Source organism: Dicentrarchus labrax, unplaced genomic scaffold (genome assembly GCF_905237075.1).
Source record: "Dicentrarchus labrax unplaced genomic scaffold, dlabrax2021, whole genome shotgun sequence".
Taxonomy (NCBI): domain Eukaryota; kingdom Metazoa; phylum Chordata; class Actinopteri; family Moronidae; genus Dicentrarchus; species Dicentrarchus labrax.
Window position 1 is genome coordinate 14376459 of NW_026136703.1, and position 13619 is coordinate 14390077.

At 38.7% G+C, this 13619-nt stretch overlaps 2 protein-coding genes across 2 annotated transcripts in view; both read left to right on the forward strand.

The window, feature by feature from the left end:
* cga (glycoprotein hormones, alpha polypeptide) overlaps positions 1–13619 on the forward strand; it is a 235034-nt gene that overhangs the window by 185885 nt on the left and 35530 nt on the right. The gene's annotated exons all lie outside the window — the stretch shown is intronic.
* LOC127361458 (snake venom 5'-nucleotidase) lies at positions 6387–13169 on the forward strand. Its single transcript, XM_051396097.1, has 9 exons — positions 6387–6766; positions 6931–7153; positions 7406–7594; positions 7820–8017; positions 8411–8565; positions 8849–8957; positions 9068–9217; positions 10317–10517; positions 11866–13169. The coding sequence occupies exons 1-9, from the start codon at positions 6419–6421 to the stop codon at positions 12021–12023; spliced, it is 1731 nt and encodes a 576-aa protein (XP_051252057.1). The 5' UTR covers positions 6387–6418; the 3' UTR covers positions 12024–13169.

Sequence of the window (13619 nt, forward strand, 5' to 3'; positions counted from 1 at the left end):
TGCTTGCAGGGCATTTCAGCAGACGGCTACAAGGAAGGAGAGGGCAGGAAGTTTATACTGAATGCAATGTGTATAGCGCTGAATTTTATTCCCTGAAGAAAAACATGTGACAGGAAATGAGCTAAGTGGTGATGATACTGATTGATAGCAGGCCCTGCGTTATTGCGGTCAGACTCATTGTGGCTTGAGTGGAAGTGGCCGGCTCCATTTAGGGGCTGAATGGTCAGATCGTAAACTTCCTGCAGTCATCAGCACTTTTCAGAGCTGGAACCGGTCCACACATTGAGGAGGAAAAATCAAGCGTATAGAATTGATTTATTAAGCCCAGGCCATGTTGCAGTGATACCATTGTGTCAGTCACTAAGGTTTTGTTGCATAATGCATATCATTCTCCCTCTAAATATTCACCGCATGCAACTACAGTATCACAGATGGCCTCATTTTAACAATTAAAGGAAGATTACCCGGCGGTAAAGATGGCAAACATTGTAATTGACATGCTGTCTCTGAGATATGAGGAAAAGAAGAGAGCTTGATTATGTGAGTGTGTGAGATGAGACTTGATTTACTGCCTTCAGGAGGTGTAAGCTGTCTGATTTTGTGTGTGCGTGTTTGCTTACATACTGTATGTGTGATGTTTGTGTGCTCAAAGAGGCAGAGGGTGATAGCGAGCAGAGGCGACCAGCCTAATCTTCAGTGGGCAGACAAGTGCTAATAGCACACATCAGTGCTGGTGTGTGTGATGGCTCATGGACTGTGAAAAGGAGAGGTTATTGAGCAGGACGGGCACAGGGGTTGATGTTAGGAACAAGCATCACTGATATTCATCACCCTGTCAGCAATATCTGAAAATCAAGGCTGTGGATGATCCTGAAGAGACATTATGTTGTTACATATGTAATGTAAATGTCAGAAATGTAGGGTTGCATTTGCAGCTGCTGCTTCATTTCAAGAGAGGCCTAGAGCAGATGATTTATTGAGTAAACACTTCTCGCCTCAATGCCTACGAAGACTCGCTTCACTCAAGGATAGCAGAAAGTTAACCTACTTCATCACATCTGCATTTTGCTCAAGTTTCCTCAACATAAAATATTATGTAGTCACAGCAGGCGTCTGTAGAAAAAAGTGCTTTTGTCCCCCCTAGAGGACCAGGAAGCAGAGGACACAGAGATTCAGTGTACCTCAATGGCTGGAGAAACCCAATATCACTGTGTGTGTGTGTGAAGTGTGTTTACGCTTTAGCTTCACAAGTACAACACCATCTGTCTAACTGTGTCAACTCCTGTGTCAGACTGCACCCGATGCAACCTTATTGTGGACTGTTTTACACCAAACACTGCGAGTGCATGTTAAGACTACCCACTTGGTGAGCTGCTGGCTTCCTGATGGTGGCACAGACCAAACTGCATATAGCGCTGTAGAGAGTCCTGCCTGTGTTCACATGAAAGATTGTAAAGGTGATTCAGAGCACTGTTTGATCTAGCTGACCTGCACATAGCGGTGGAAGTAACTAAGTAGATTTACTCAAGTACTTATGTGCAATTTTGAATTACTTGTACTTTACTTGAGTACTTCCATTTTGTGCAATGGAACTCCACTATATTAATTTGACAGCTTAAGTTACATATTCAATACAAAATAGAGTCAACAAATAAATGATGATGTGTTAACATAGATTAACGTATCACTGCCTGCACTTCAGCTGTTATATCTGGTAGCGTTTGTGACCACTGGCGGCACTTTGATGAACAGGCCCAAATATGTTTGTTTCTTGTGAGTCATGCTCTACAAGCATGTGTATAATGATGGGCATGTGCATGCATGTCACGCTATTCCAATGCTTCACAGTTACTGGTGGTAACATGCCAAGAAGCATAAATATTTGCATGCAAAACAGTGATACAGCAAACATGCATTTAATTCAATTCAAAGAACTTGTATTTATCCCTAGAGTGGCAATTAAAAATGATATGCAGCAGAGCACGCACACACATCCTGATGTATACACATGATTAAATAGCACAATAAATAGAATGCTAACAACATGCTAGGCACATCAGTCAGTCAGTGGGAGGTGGGGAGGGTTAGATTCCCTAAGGGGAAGGTGTCAGAGTTCAATAGACAAATGACCTCTGTTGTGGAGGTTTCTGTTCGCCTATTTGCTCTGCAACTGGGACAGCGCAGATGTTGGCCAGAGGGGAGCCAGGAAGAAGATGTGTGTGTGGTCATAAAGGATTTAATGGGCCTTCTGAAGAGCGTGTTGCCTGTAAAGTGCCCAGAGACCTTGAAGGAAGACCCATGACTTTGGAAAATATTTATGTCCTGGATGGTAAGAGACTGGTACCAGCAGATCATTGAAGACTCTCTATGAAGCAGTTGTAAAAAGTTAACATGATGTGGGGACTAACTCCAAATGAGTGAAGCTTCTTCAGAAAGTACTGGCACTGGAGACACTGTTGAAATATGTCACTGTATTACTGTCAAATTTCAGGCACTGATCCAAAACTATACCTAGGTACTACAGGTATTTTTCCACTACCTCAATTGGCTGCCTGTACATACGTAAATAAATAAATCTTTATGAACAATGGAGATGTCAAAACATTAAAGCCCCTGAAAACCTGGCTTTAAATCTAACATATTTCTCTGTCACATATGTATGTGTTGAAGAGGCTAGTCGTGTGAACCCAAAATACAGAAAATAGAAGCAGAGACGAGGAACTGGTGCAAGGTGGGATTCATGAGCAAACTGTACTGACTGGTTGAGATAGAGCAGCAGTCTTTGTGTCCAGGGAGAACCGGGGAGCTGAACAGGGCAAGGGCAGGAGGAAGAATATGTGTATGTGCTGATTCAGTGCGGGTTCCAGGTTGAACAGGAGAGGAACAGAGGCAGGAGTTGGACCAGTTTGGCATTTTTTATATTCCTAATAATTTATATAATAAGTCTTTAAAAATATATATTTCACATTGCTTTTTTGTTTTTGACTGTAGATTGTTGTTGTTTATTTACATCAGTGTATTCCAGTTATAAACGTTTAGGATAATAATAAAGTTCAAAGTTGAAAATCGTCTTTTTAAATGTTTTATACATTCAGTATGTTTGTTACATCTCAAGAACGCACACACAAAGCAGTGTTTTTAATGCATTTCATTAACTAAGCGTAAATTCTAAGGTAAATTCATTCAAGTGAAAATACACAGGGCGCCTTTGACAAGAGCTGTTCCTCTGCTGATAAAGTTTCAAAACTAGTAAACCTGGTATTCACTGGTATATTGCTGGTGTGCGAGCCTCTCATTGAACACTAGAGGATATTTACTTCAGAGCACTGTAGCGTTCCTGTAAATAATGAGATTTCTTAATTAATTAAAGCACAAACCATTTTGCAGTGATGCAAGCCAATTTCAGTCACGCTCAGGTCTTTTTATTATTTAGTCATTGTCAGTTTTCATCGCTCATTGGGTTCTTTCATTGTTGTGTCAAGTTTTATTGATGTTGATAGCTGACATCTGTCTCTGTCATTCTTTTCAGAACACATAAAGACATTGTCAGCAGCCTCTCCTTGCAGGCATATCTGTGGACACTTAAATAAAAATCTGTACTTGTTCAGCAGTATAAATAAAATAACAAAGTATTCCCATTATTACAGATGAAATTATGTATCTTCAGTGATGTTACATACATAGGTTTTCTTAACTTTCTTTACAGTGTTCACAGTGTTGGTATTGCTCAGGATATTTCAAACATTACTGAGTTAGTGGTCTATACTATTAGGTTAAATACCTTTTTAAGGCATTTCAATTTTGAGGAAAACTATATTTGGGAGTCTCTTTGAAAAACTTTTAGTATTTCAGTCCTAGTCTCTCCACTAAGAGGTGCTGCTGGGTGAGGAGCACTGCAAAACAGACAGATCAGTGCAGCACATTTTACTTCATACAGATTGTAGAGTGCAGCAGTTCATTCAGTTGTGTAGCCAATATTTTGTACTTGAGCTATTATTATGATTTTGTGGTATGTATTTAAAATATGTAATTGTTAAAAATAAAAATAACTTTTTCAGTGCCGGCCGTGGCATAGGCAGTATAGGCAAATGCTAAGGGTGCCATCCATCTAGGGGGCGCCACAATGGGGGAAGAAAAAAAAACAAAAGGTGCAACTTTAAATATTTTTATACTAAAACTAGTTGGTGCTATTGTTTCTTAGTATGAAAATAAACCCACATTAATTTAACTGCATAGCAAAGCCTATTAAATAATAATAACACTTTATTAAGCCCCCCACCCACCCTCCTCCTCTGACTGATTAGACTCTACCTGCTCTTTGAGCAGTGGCGTGCACAGACTTTTTGAAGGGCAGGGGCGGAAAGAAAAAAAGGGCACATATAGTGTCCTCACCACTGTAGAGGGCACTTTAGCACGCATTTTTCAACAATTGGGCCCAGGGAAGGAAAAAAAGAAAAGAAGAGGAGGAAAAAACTCAACAAAGACAGAGTTAGAGTAAAGATAATGTGATGAAATGATTTGTCTGTTGCAGAACGATAGTAACCTTTAGCCTAACACGGTTTTCTAATCAATAAATAGCGTTAGCTCGTTTTAATGTCAGTTCATGTTATAGAGGGGCCTAACAGCTGTTATGGAAAAAAGTAATACTCCCACCTTATATTTCTCAGGGACATTTGTAAAGATTAGATCTATTCAGCAGGTGTTTACATTTGTCTACATTTTCATTTTTATTTATTATTGGTTAACTAATGTTTGCTCTGCTTGTAACAGTCAAATGCTGTTCCTTTCACACACCTTTATATATTAGAGTTGTAAGCCTTGTTGTTTGAGGTGTTACAGTTCAGTATTGTCTAAAGTGTGTTTATAGTGTTAGACTTTACATCCATGTTTAAGTGCACATCATTAATGTTAATACATTACCATATGTTATATTATTCTGCAGTTTACTGCTTCTTTGCATTCTGCTATTCAGCATTTCCCTTTAATGACAATAAGATTAAATCTAATCTAATTTGCATATCAGAAAAATTGCAATGTATATTATTCATGTACAGTACAGTGAAAGTAATGCATCTCTTAGGTTTTTAATTTTTATTATTTAATTTTATTCTTGGACGGTGTCTCTTACTCCTCTTCTCTCTTCAGGTGCGCTGTTGAAATATCTAAATCCACCTCCTGCAAATCCTGGGCTATCTACAGTCATCGCCGCTTCAACAGCATCAAGTGATCCTCCTTTATTTTATCACTTGTTTACAGTTTTTATTTTGTAGGTAGTTAAATTTTATACTTTGTGTAGGCTATTTATATTACATTTCTTGTATTATTTATTTCTACTTTATTATTTTCGTGTTAACTGTTTTGATTGAACGACTTGTTTCCATAAAAATAAAATAAAATGTCAAAGACAAAGCTATTCAGTTTCTTGCATGAGTATATGTATGTATATAACTGGCAGTGGAATTTACTGTGATGCAAGGGGGGCGCCACCTAAAAGCTTGCCTAGGGGCAGGGACTGAACCTTTTCACTGGAAAGGGGAGGTCTGGAAGCATATTCCTGGGAAATAATTTAAAAAGAAAAATTGTGGATGGTTGAAACATTTTAAAAAGAAAATACAATTTTACTTTTTTTTTTTAATACTAAAAGTCTAAATTATGAGCTGCAAAGTTAGAATTGTCACATAGTTGAGAGAACATTCACATTTTGATATCATTTGAAATCATGAGATACTTATACTTAATTAAATGTATTCTCAGGGACTGTGTAAAGACATTCATCTCAATTAAAGAGAGGAGATGCTGTTGTACCAAATTTATTTACTAGCTACTTTCCATTTAAAGTTCTTGGACACTACAGAATACAATAAATATGTGAGTCCCATAGACCGTGACTCTTTTTTCTTTCCCATGCCAGACCCATCCCATCTCAAGGTATTTTATGCAGGTGTGTAAAAATACAGTTGAAATCCAAGATTAATGGTATTTATCTTTTCTTTTAGGAAACAGTGAAATTATAAACGTGTATGATGTAATAATTTATAAATAAAATGTGTTTTTATATGATAATATGAATATTTTATTAATGAATTAAATTTGGTCGAGATCCTCCTGCAGCACTTTTCCAGAAGGTAAGTGTCCAACCCTAAGTCAAAGGTTTTTTCACAATCTGACAACCTAAAAGTCGTTTTTATTACTTAACATTTAAAGCAATTATTAACCATTTATAAACTCATATAAACCCTTTATAATGTGTGCTCTAACTTTTCATCTATTTTTCTAATTTGCAGGAGAGAATGATCTAACCTATTGAGACCCCGGTATCGTGCTCTGCTTTAACACATCCTACAGGAAAAGCGCACCACGCCTTTTCCATGTGCTATACATTCTAGTCCCTGGTGCGTATTTACGCACAGAGAACACGATGAGGGTCCGGACGTCTCGGTGCGCTCTCTTCACCTCCTCTCTCTGCCTCTTTCTGCTGTTAAACAGTTCGGGCACAGTGTCGACTTTCGAGGTGACACTGCTTCACACCAACGACAACCACGCACGGATCGAGGAGACCAGCAAGGACTCGGGAAAGTGTTCATCCAGTGGTCCTTGCTTCGCGGGGGTCGCCAGGAGGTTCACTAAAGTAACGGAGATCCGGAAAAAGGAGAAGAATGTGTTGTTGCTGGATGCTGGAGACCAGTTTCAGGGAACTGTCTGGTTCAACTACTACAAAGGCGCCGAAGCAGCATACTTCATGAACAAACTTGGTTATGATGTTATGGTAAGTACTGTTTTAATTGTGATTTTCTAAATGTGCGACCACACAGCTGAATATGTTTTTTTTTAGAGAGAGAGAAATTGCTTTAATTGTAGAAAATATGGAGTTGGAATTTGGAATTTTTATTATTTGAGTCCATCAGTTAATACAATTCTTTTCTATTTAAGGCTTTTGGAAACCATGAGTTTGACAATGGGGTGGAGGGTCTGATCCAGCCCTTCCTCCGGAATGTTAATTGCACTGTGGTGAGTGCTAACATAAAACCTGACCAGACTCTGGCTGCAAAACTCAGTGGCTACTATCAGCCTTACACAGTCATAAACGTGGGCTCAGAGAACGTGACTGTGGTCGGCTACACCACCGCAGAGACCCCCTTCTTATCCATGCCAGGTAAAGGCACACTCTGTTGTTTGATTAATGAAGGTTTTTATGTCCTTGCACATTGTTGCATGCAGCAGTTCATGTGTACAGCGAGTATACAGACCAATCACTTAATAAAACACTCTCTAAAGCTTTTTTCCAGATTGGTTTATACTGTATATTGTGTCTCTTCCTTTTCTCCAGTTTTAGTCACTAGTATGAGAGCTACTACTAGAAGTTTATGACCATGTAAAACAACCCAATTTCCCCCCCGTGTGTTAGGTCCACATCTAAAGTTTGAGGACGAGGTGAAGGCACTTCAGGTTCAGGTCGATAAACTGAAAACTTTGGGCTACAATAAGATCATTGCCCTGGGCCACTCCGGCTTTGACGTGGATAGAAAAATTGCCAAGTATGTGAGAGGGGTTGACGTCGTTATCGGAGGACACACCAACACATTCCTCTATACTGGTATTTCCATCCATTAAGTTCTATTCTAGTGGCTGATGTTTGGCTACAGTCTTTTTTTTTTTTTTTTTTGCATTCACACTACGCTCTTCTTCTTAAACTGTGCTCTAGATTCAACAAATGAGTTCAGAACTGCAAGAGCAAAGCCATGGGTTTTACCCTCACTGAAACAGGAAGTGGTAAACAGTGCACTACAAACTTCAAACTGTGCTTCATGTAACTCTGCAGGAGCCCCCCCATCCACTGAAATACCAGCAGGTCCATACCCTTTTATGGTGAGGTCTGATGACGGGAGAGACGTGCCAGTGGTCCAGGCTTATGCCTTTGGGAAGTACCTCGGATATCTGAAAGTAACCTTTGATAAGGCAGGGAATGTGATAAAAGCTGTTGGAAACCCTATCCTAATGGACAGCAGCATACCTCAAGGTAGACATCAGTTATTACACATGGTACATGTTTGACTTTACAGTTGTTGTTCAGCTGTTTGAAAGGTTGAAATAATTAGTTGAGATAGTTGAGATTGTATCATGTTGATGTAATGTTAGGTGAATTAAACCAGCGCTTGTTTGTCTGTGTGCAGTGTTCCAGTAAACACATCTTGGAATAATTTGAGTAATAAGTGATGTTTGAATCAAATGATGTCGAAACAAATGCTTGGATTGCTACTTTTAGATACTCGTAAAAAAAGTTTAATGCTCTGTGTTCGAATTAGAGCAGAACTCTAAAAACACAAAATCTATTCGTCATTCCCAATGGTTTATTCAACAAGCTCATGTTTTTATAAGTCCTTTCTTTACACGTACTCTGTAACTCTTTCAGACCCAGAAATCCTCGCTGACATCAAGGAATGGAAGAAAGATTTGGCTCAGTACTCCTCCCAGTATGTGGGACAAACCTTAGTCTACCTCAATGGGACGTTTGAAGAGTGTCGATTTCGGGAGTGTAATCTTGGAAACCTGATCTGTGATGCTATGGTAAGTCAACATTTAGTACACTCATTCATTCATTGACAATATATCCAGTATATTTTACGCCCTATTTTACGCCCTCAAGAAAACTAAACTCAGATCCTGCCTGTACATGTTCAGCATTATGTGGGAATTTGTGGAATTGAAAGGCCTGCAGGGGTTTGGAGGCTGACATAAATGTCACTTTAGGAAGTCATCAGTGATAAAGGGTCAATCTCCACGAACACACGAGAGCAACGTTTTCCAAGAAGTCGAGTTTAACTGCTGTATAACATATTTGCATTGCCAGATTTATCACAATATAAAGTATTCAAGTGACCTGCAGTGGAATCATGTGGGCGTATGTATGCTGAACAGCGGGGCCGTACGGACAGCTATAGACGAGCACTACAAAAACGGTACTTGAGTGTTTTTTCTACAGAATTACTGAGTGCTTTATTAGATTATATCACTTTCCACTGGCTGCAGTTGTAGTTTCTTTTCATAACCTAATGGTGTTTGCCCTTAGGTTCCATTACTATGGAGGAGATCCTCACTGTCTTACCATTTGGAGGAACCTTTGACTTGGTCCAGATAAAAGGATCAACGGTGAAAAAGGCATTTGAACACTCCATTCACAGATATGGACGCATGTCTGGAGAATTTCTTCAAGTCTCAGGTCTGTCTTCTGCCCAGTGTGCTCCTCCACCAACACTGTTTCATCCATGGTCTCCTAGAATAATATTAACTGTTATCTTCTCTGATCGGGTTTGGTATTAAAGGAATTCAACATTTTATTAAATATGCCTATTCACTTTCTTACCAGAAGTTGCACGAGAAGATCAATACCACTTCCTTGTCTGTCTTGTGAATATGAAGCTACCGTCAGCACCTGGTTACCTTAGCATTGGATAAAGACTTGAAACGACGAAACAGCTAGCCTGGCTCTGTCCAAAGGCATCAAAATCTGACAAACAAATGTGTTGTACAGTGTTGGGAAAGTTCATTGAAAAATGCAATCAGTTAACTGGTACTCATTACCACTCATTTAAACATTTATATTACTCTACTTATTACTTGTTATTAGTCACTCATTACTTTCATTCTTTCCAGCACCATTAAAGGTGCCTTTAAACACCTCCAAAGACCCCACACAACCACGTGTCACATATTTTGAATGTACAACATATAGAAATACAAAACAAGTCATTAAGAAAGTAGTTTAATGTAACAGCAATTAAGATATACGAATGACAACAGCTAAGCTTAGCCCTGGAGACTGACCGCGCCAAATGCCATCCTCAACCTTTGAGATACCAGGATCGGGAAGTGCACTTCATCTATTTTTGAAGAGGCTAACTGCCTCCTACCCCTGTGTGAAGCTAATGCATACCACATCCTCTGAGTAATGCATTACTGCCCAAAAACTGCAAATCAACATGTTACATCTTGTTTAGTTAATCTGTGTAAAAACCAAAGGGTAAAAACATCGACCTGTGGTTATACTGGCTGTCAAATCCTGCTTTGTACAGAGCCAGACCAGCTGTTTCCCCTTTTTCCAGCCCTTATGGCAAGCAAACTGGCTGCTGGTGGTAGCTTCACTTTCAACGAGAAAACTTTCCAAGGCCTTTTTTAAATCTTCCTATCTAGCTTTCAAAAATAATTCACGTCCCAAAATGTCACACTGTTCCTGTTTCTATTGTTAGTGTTATCCACGGGGAACAACAATTACATAACCAAAAGATAACATTTCTTCATTTTCTCTCCAACATTTTTAGGCATTCGTGTCAAGTATGACGTCTCCAAACCAGTGAACCAGCGTGTAGTGTCTCTGTCCATTCTCTGCACTCAGTGCCGTGTTCCCAAGTATGAACCGCTGGAACCGGAGAAGACATACACAGTGGTCATGCCTTCATACATGGTGAGCGGAGGCGATGGCTTTACCATGATTAAGGACGAGTTACTGAAGCATAACACAGGTGAGCAGCAATTTGTGTGTGAGATGAGATGAGTATTTATTGAAATTAATATTAATATCATTAATATTGCCAATGTGGTGTTTTGTTTGATGTATATAGCTAAGCAAAGAGACGGCAATTACCGACCAGTGCTTCAGATTAGAATAATAGAATAATAGAGCTGGCAGACTGTTCAAAAGCTCACTCCAGGTCTTTAATATCTCCCCTCCCTTGCTTTTCCTTCCTGTTGGACTGGACTCCAAGCCCTGCACTTTAATGTTGTTTTAATGATAAATGATTTGAAGGGGCTGGTGAGTGTTGTTCATTGATTACATGTATTTAGTCATGCAGGGTGGCACTCACTAGCAACCTTTACATGTCTCTGACTGGACTCTCTGAAAGAATATTTGGAACATGAAGTCAAATTCATAGATTATGTATGGACCTTTTATTACAAATTGGAAACGGTTTAGGGGAGCCATGAGTACCATGTGAATCTATAATTAACTCCTCCCACTTTCAGTATGCTGTGTTAAAATAAGGGCTGTCAGGCCTATTTAACCTCTGATCTTACACTGTTTCACTACAATAAGCTGTTTTCTAGCTCAGATTTCTGAAACCAGGCTCCTCGTGTAACATTGAAATGTCAATGCAAAAAAATGGAAAAGTCTGTTTCAAAAACAGTTCCGTAAGAGCCCGCAGAGGAAAGAGGGTTCGCCACACAGCACAAAAACTGATTAAAGGCAGGATGTTGTGTTGCACCCAAGAAGTTTCCATTCCAAGCACAGTTCAGTGGATTGTGATGATGGTTCATTCTACTTTGCTGCAGATGGGAAAAGCCTTTAATGTTAGCATTAGCTCTTTTTTTGTGGGTTTTTTCCTTCTGTGCAATAACTGATATTAAGAATTTAATAATGCTTTTTTATGCATTGGCTTCCCCTCATTCATCGATATATTTAAAAGTCATGTTTCACTCACTTGAAACAAATACAAGGACATTATGACTGAAGCTGTGCTACAAGCAAGACACTTAGGGGTGCCATTTATCCAGCAGTGATTGCTGAGGAAAGAGTCACTGTCCACTCATATAAGAGGGTCACCTACATAATACATACTGTTAGTATACTTTTGGGACTCTTGGCGAATTTATGTAAACTCTCTCTGGTGGGAATGATTTATCGTAAGCAGATGTATAGTTTTAATATGGCTCTGCAGCTGTCTCTAATGCTAACAGAGCTTATAACACTGTGAGGAAAGACAACAGGTGGCTCTGAGCATGGATAGCAAGGAGATACACCTTTATTTGGATAATATCAGAAAATACCACCCAAATACTAACCAAGTTATTATTTCCCATTTTCTCTTGCAGGTGATATGGACATAACTGTTTTTTCCAAATACATCATGGACATGAAGCGCGTGTACCCTGCAGTGGAAGGCCGGATTACATTCAGGAACTCAGCTGTCTTTACTGCCCACAGCCTTGGCTTGTTGCTGCTGAGTTTAATGCTGTCCCTAACCCTCTGATTGGCTTAGTGCACTCTGGGACGCTGTGATAAACTGAAGGGAAAGTTTGGCTGCTTGGAAACTCCTCTGGGACCTGGGTAACTGCCTTTCCATCTTGCTGTCTTTGACGATAACTAGAAGAAAACATGATTGCAGATTCAGCCTCAGTGTATAATCAGTATCCAGGCAGGAACTTATTTTATCCCAAAAATCAGCTGATTATAAGGACTGGGGACAAGTTCTGTATAACAAGCTTTTACACTCAACTTTGCAAGAACTTAAATATGAAAACAGTAAATATGTATTTTCAAATTTACCAATGCTTAAAAGTGCATGTAAGTATTTTTTTTTATGAATGTATGAATATCTAAAAATGTCTCAAACACACAATGTTTCACTATATGTGTAGAAAGAGTCTAAAGTATGCGAAGGAACGTCCAATTTCTCAGTGACATAATAAACGGAGGGAAGCTTCTATATATCTTCCTTCCATCAGTAGCAATGAATGGAAAAAAGCATTTATGCACCTGCCTATATATACTGTTTGGTTGGAATTTTGTAGACCGTCTTCTATCTTAAACTCAAACACATTTCCTTTGGCACTTATTCAGATAAAGAACAAATACAATTTATTATTATTATTATTATTATTATTATTAAAATAATAATAAGTATTACATTGTTCTATCTATTTGTGTATGTTCATGAAGTAAATCAAGATACAGAAAGTAGTGCATTGCCGCATCAATATATTGTATAGATATGATGCCAGTTCTGCCGGTGTTTTGTTTTGTCTCATGACCTCTACCTTTCTGAGCCTCTCCTGAATGTCTCAGTAGGCACATTCATCTATGCAGAGAAAAAGCAGCCAGAGCTGATAAAATAAAATACTTGCAGAAGTTCTTCTGTTTTTGTCATCACATATGCTTGCTGCCTTTGTTTACTCCAAAGTCACCTTTATGAAAGTACTTATGAAGTATCCTGTAAGCTTGTTAGAATAAAGTGTAAAAGGAAATGGAATTTTCTCAGGTCCTTTTTAGAAGTATTGAAAAATAAATGGTATCATGAGAACATTGTGAATTTATATTTATTATTCATTTAACCTTAGTTTTTGTTATGATTAATTTGAATTATGATGTATTAAATTGTGTTTTTTGTTTCAATTAATATTTTAGTGTCATTCAGTCATTTATTTGCTCGTATACTGTATGATGATGTATGGTGAGTCACTGCATCTGTTTTAATCTCCAACTTGCTGCAATGTGATGCCGAATTAGTCCCAAGGTATACAGAGGGATCACTAAACCGAGAGTGGTAAAACATGGAAAAACCACTGTAGACTGTAACACACTGTCAGTACAACTGAATCAAAGCTGTAGAGAGAGCTGCTTTGGAAAGAAACGAACATTCAGTGTTAGGGAGAAGTCATGTACTTGTGTGTCAACTCTGTCTCTTCACATACATTCATTTATTTTGGATTCTTTTTGTAATTGAACTCATCTCCTTACCATACTTATATTTTATCTCCCCTTTCCATTTTACAAGAAAAATAGCACCTTTACCGTACAATTCCAACTAATTGTGTTGCTAAGAGGAAGTGCGAGGTTTTAGCTGGTT

What these genes read in the sequence shown, in the direction of transcription:
- LOC127361458 (XM_051396097.1), top strand. Translation starts at nt 6,419, where the DNA reads ATGAGGGTCCGGACGTCTCGGTGCGCTCTCTTCACCTCCTCTCTCTGC. An exon ending in AACTTGGTTATGATGTTATG is followed by an intron (nt 6,767 to 6,930) that starts GTAAGTACTGTT and finishes TTTCTATTTAAG; the next exon opens with GCTTTTGGAAACCATGAGTT. An exon ending in GGACAGCAGCATACCTCAAG is followed by an intron (nt 8,018 to 8,410) that starts GTAGACATCAGT and finishes TAACTCTTTCAG; the next exon opens with ACCCAGAAATCCTCGCTGAC.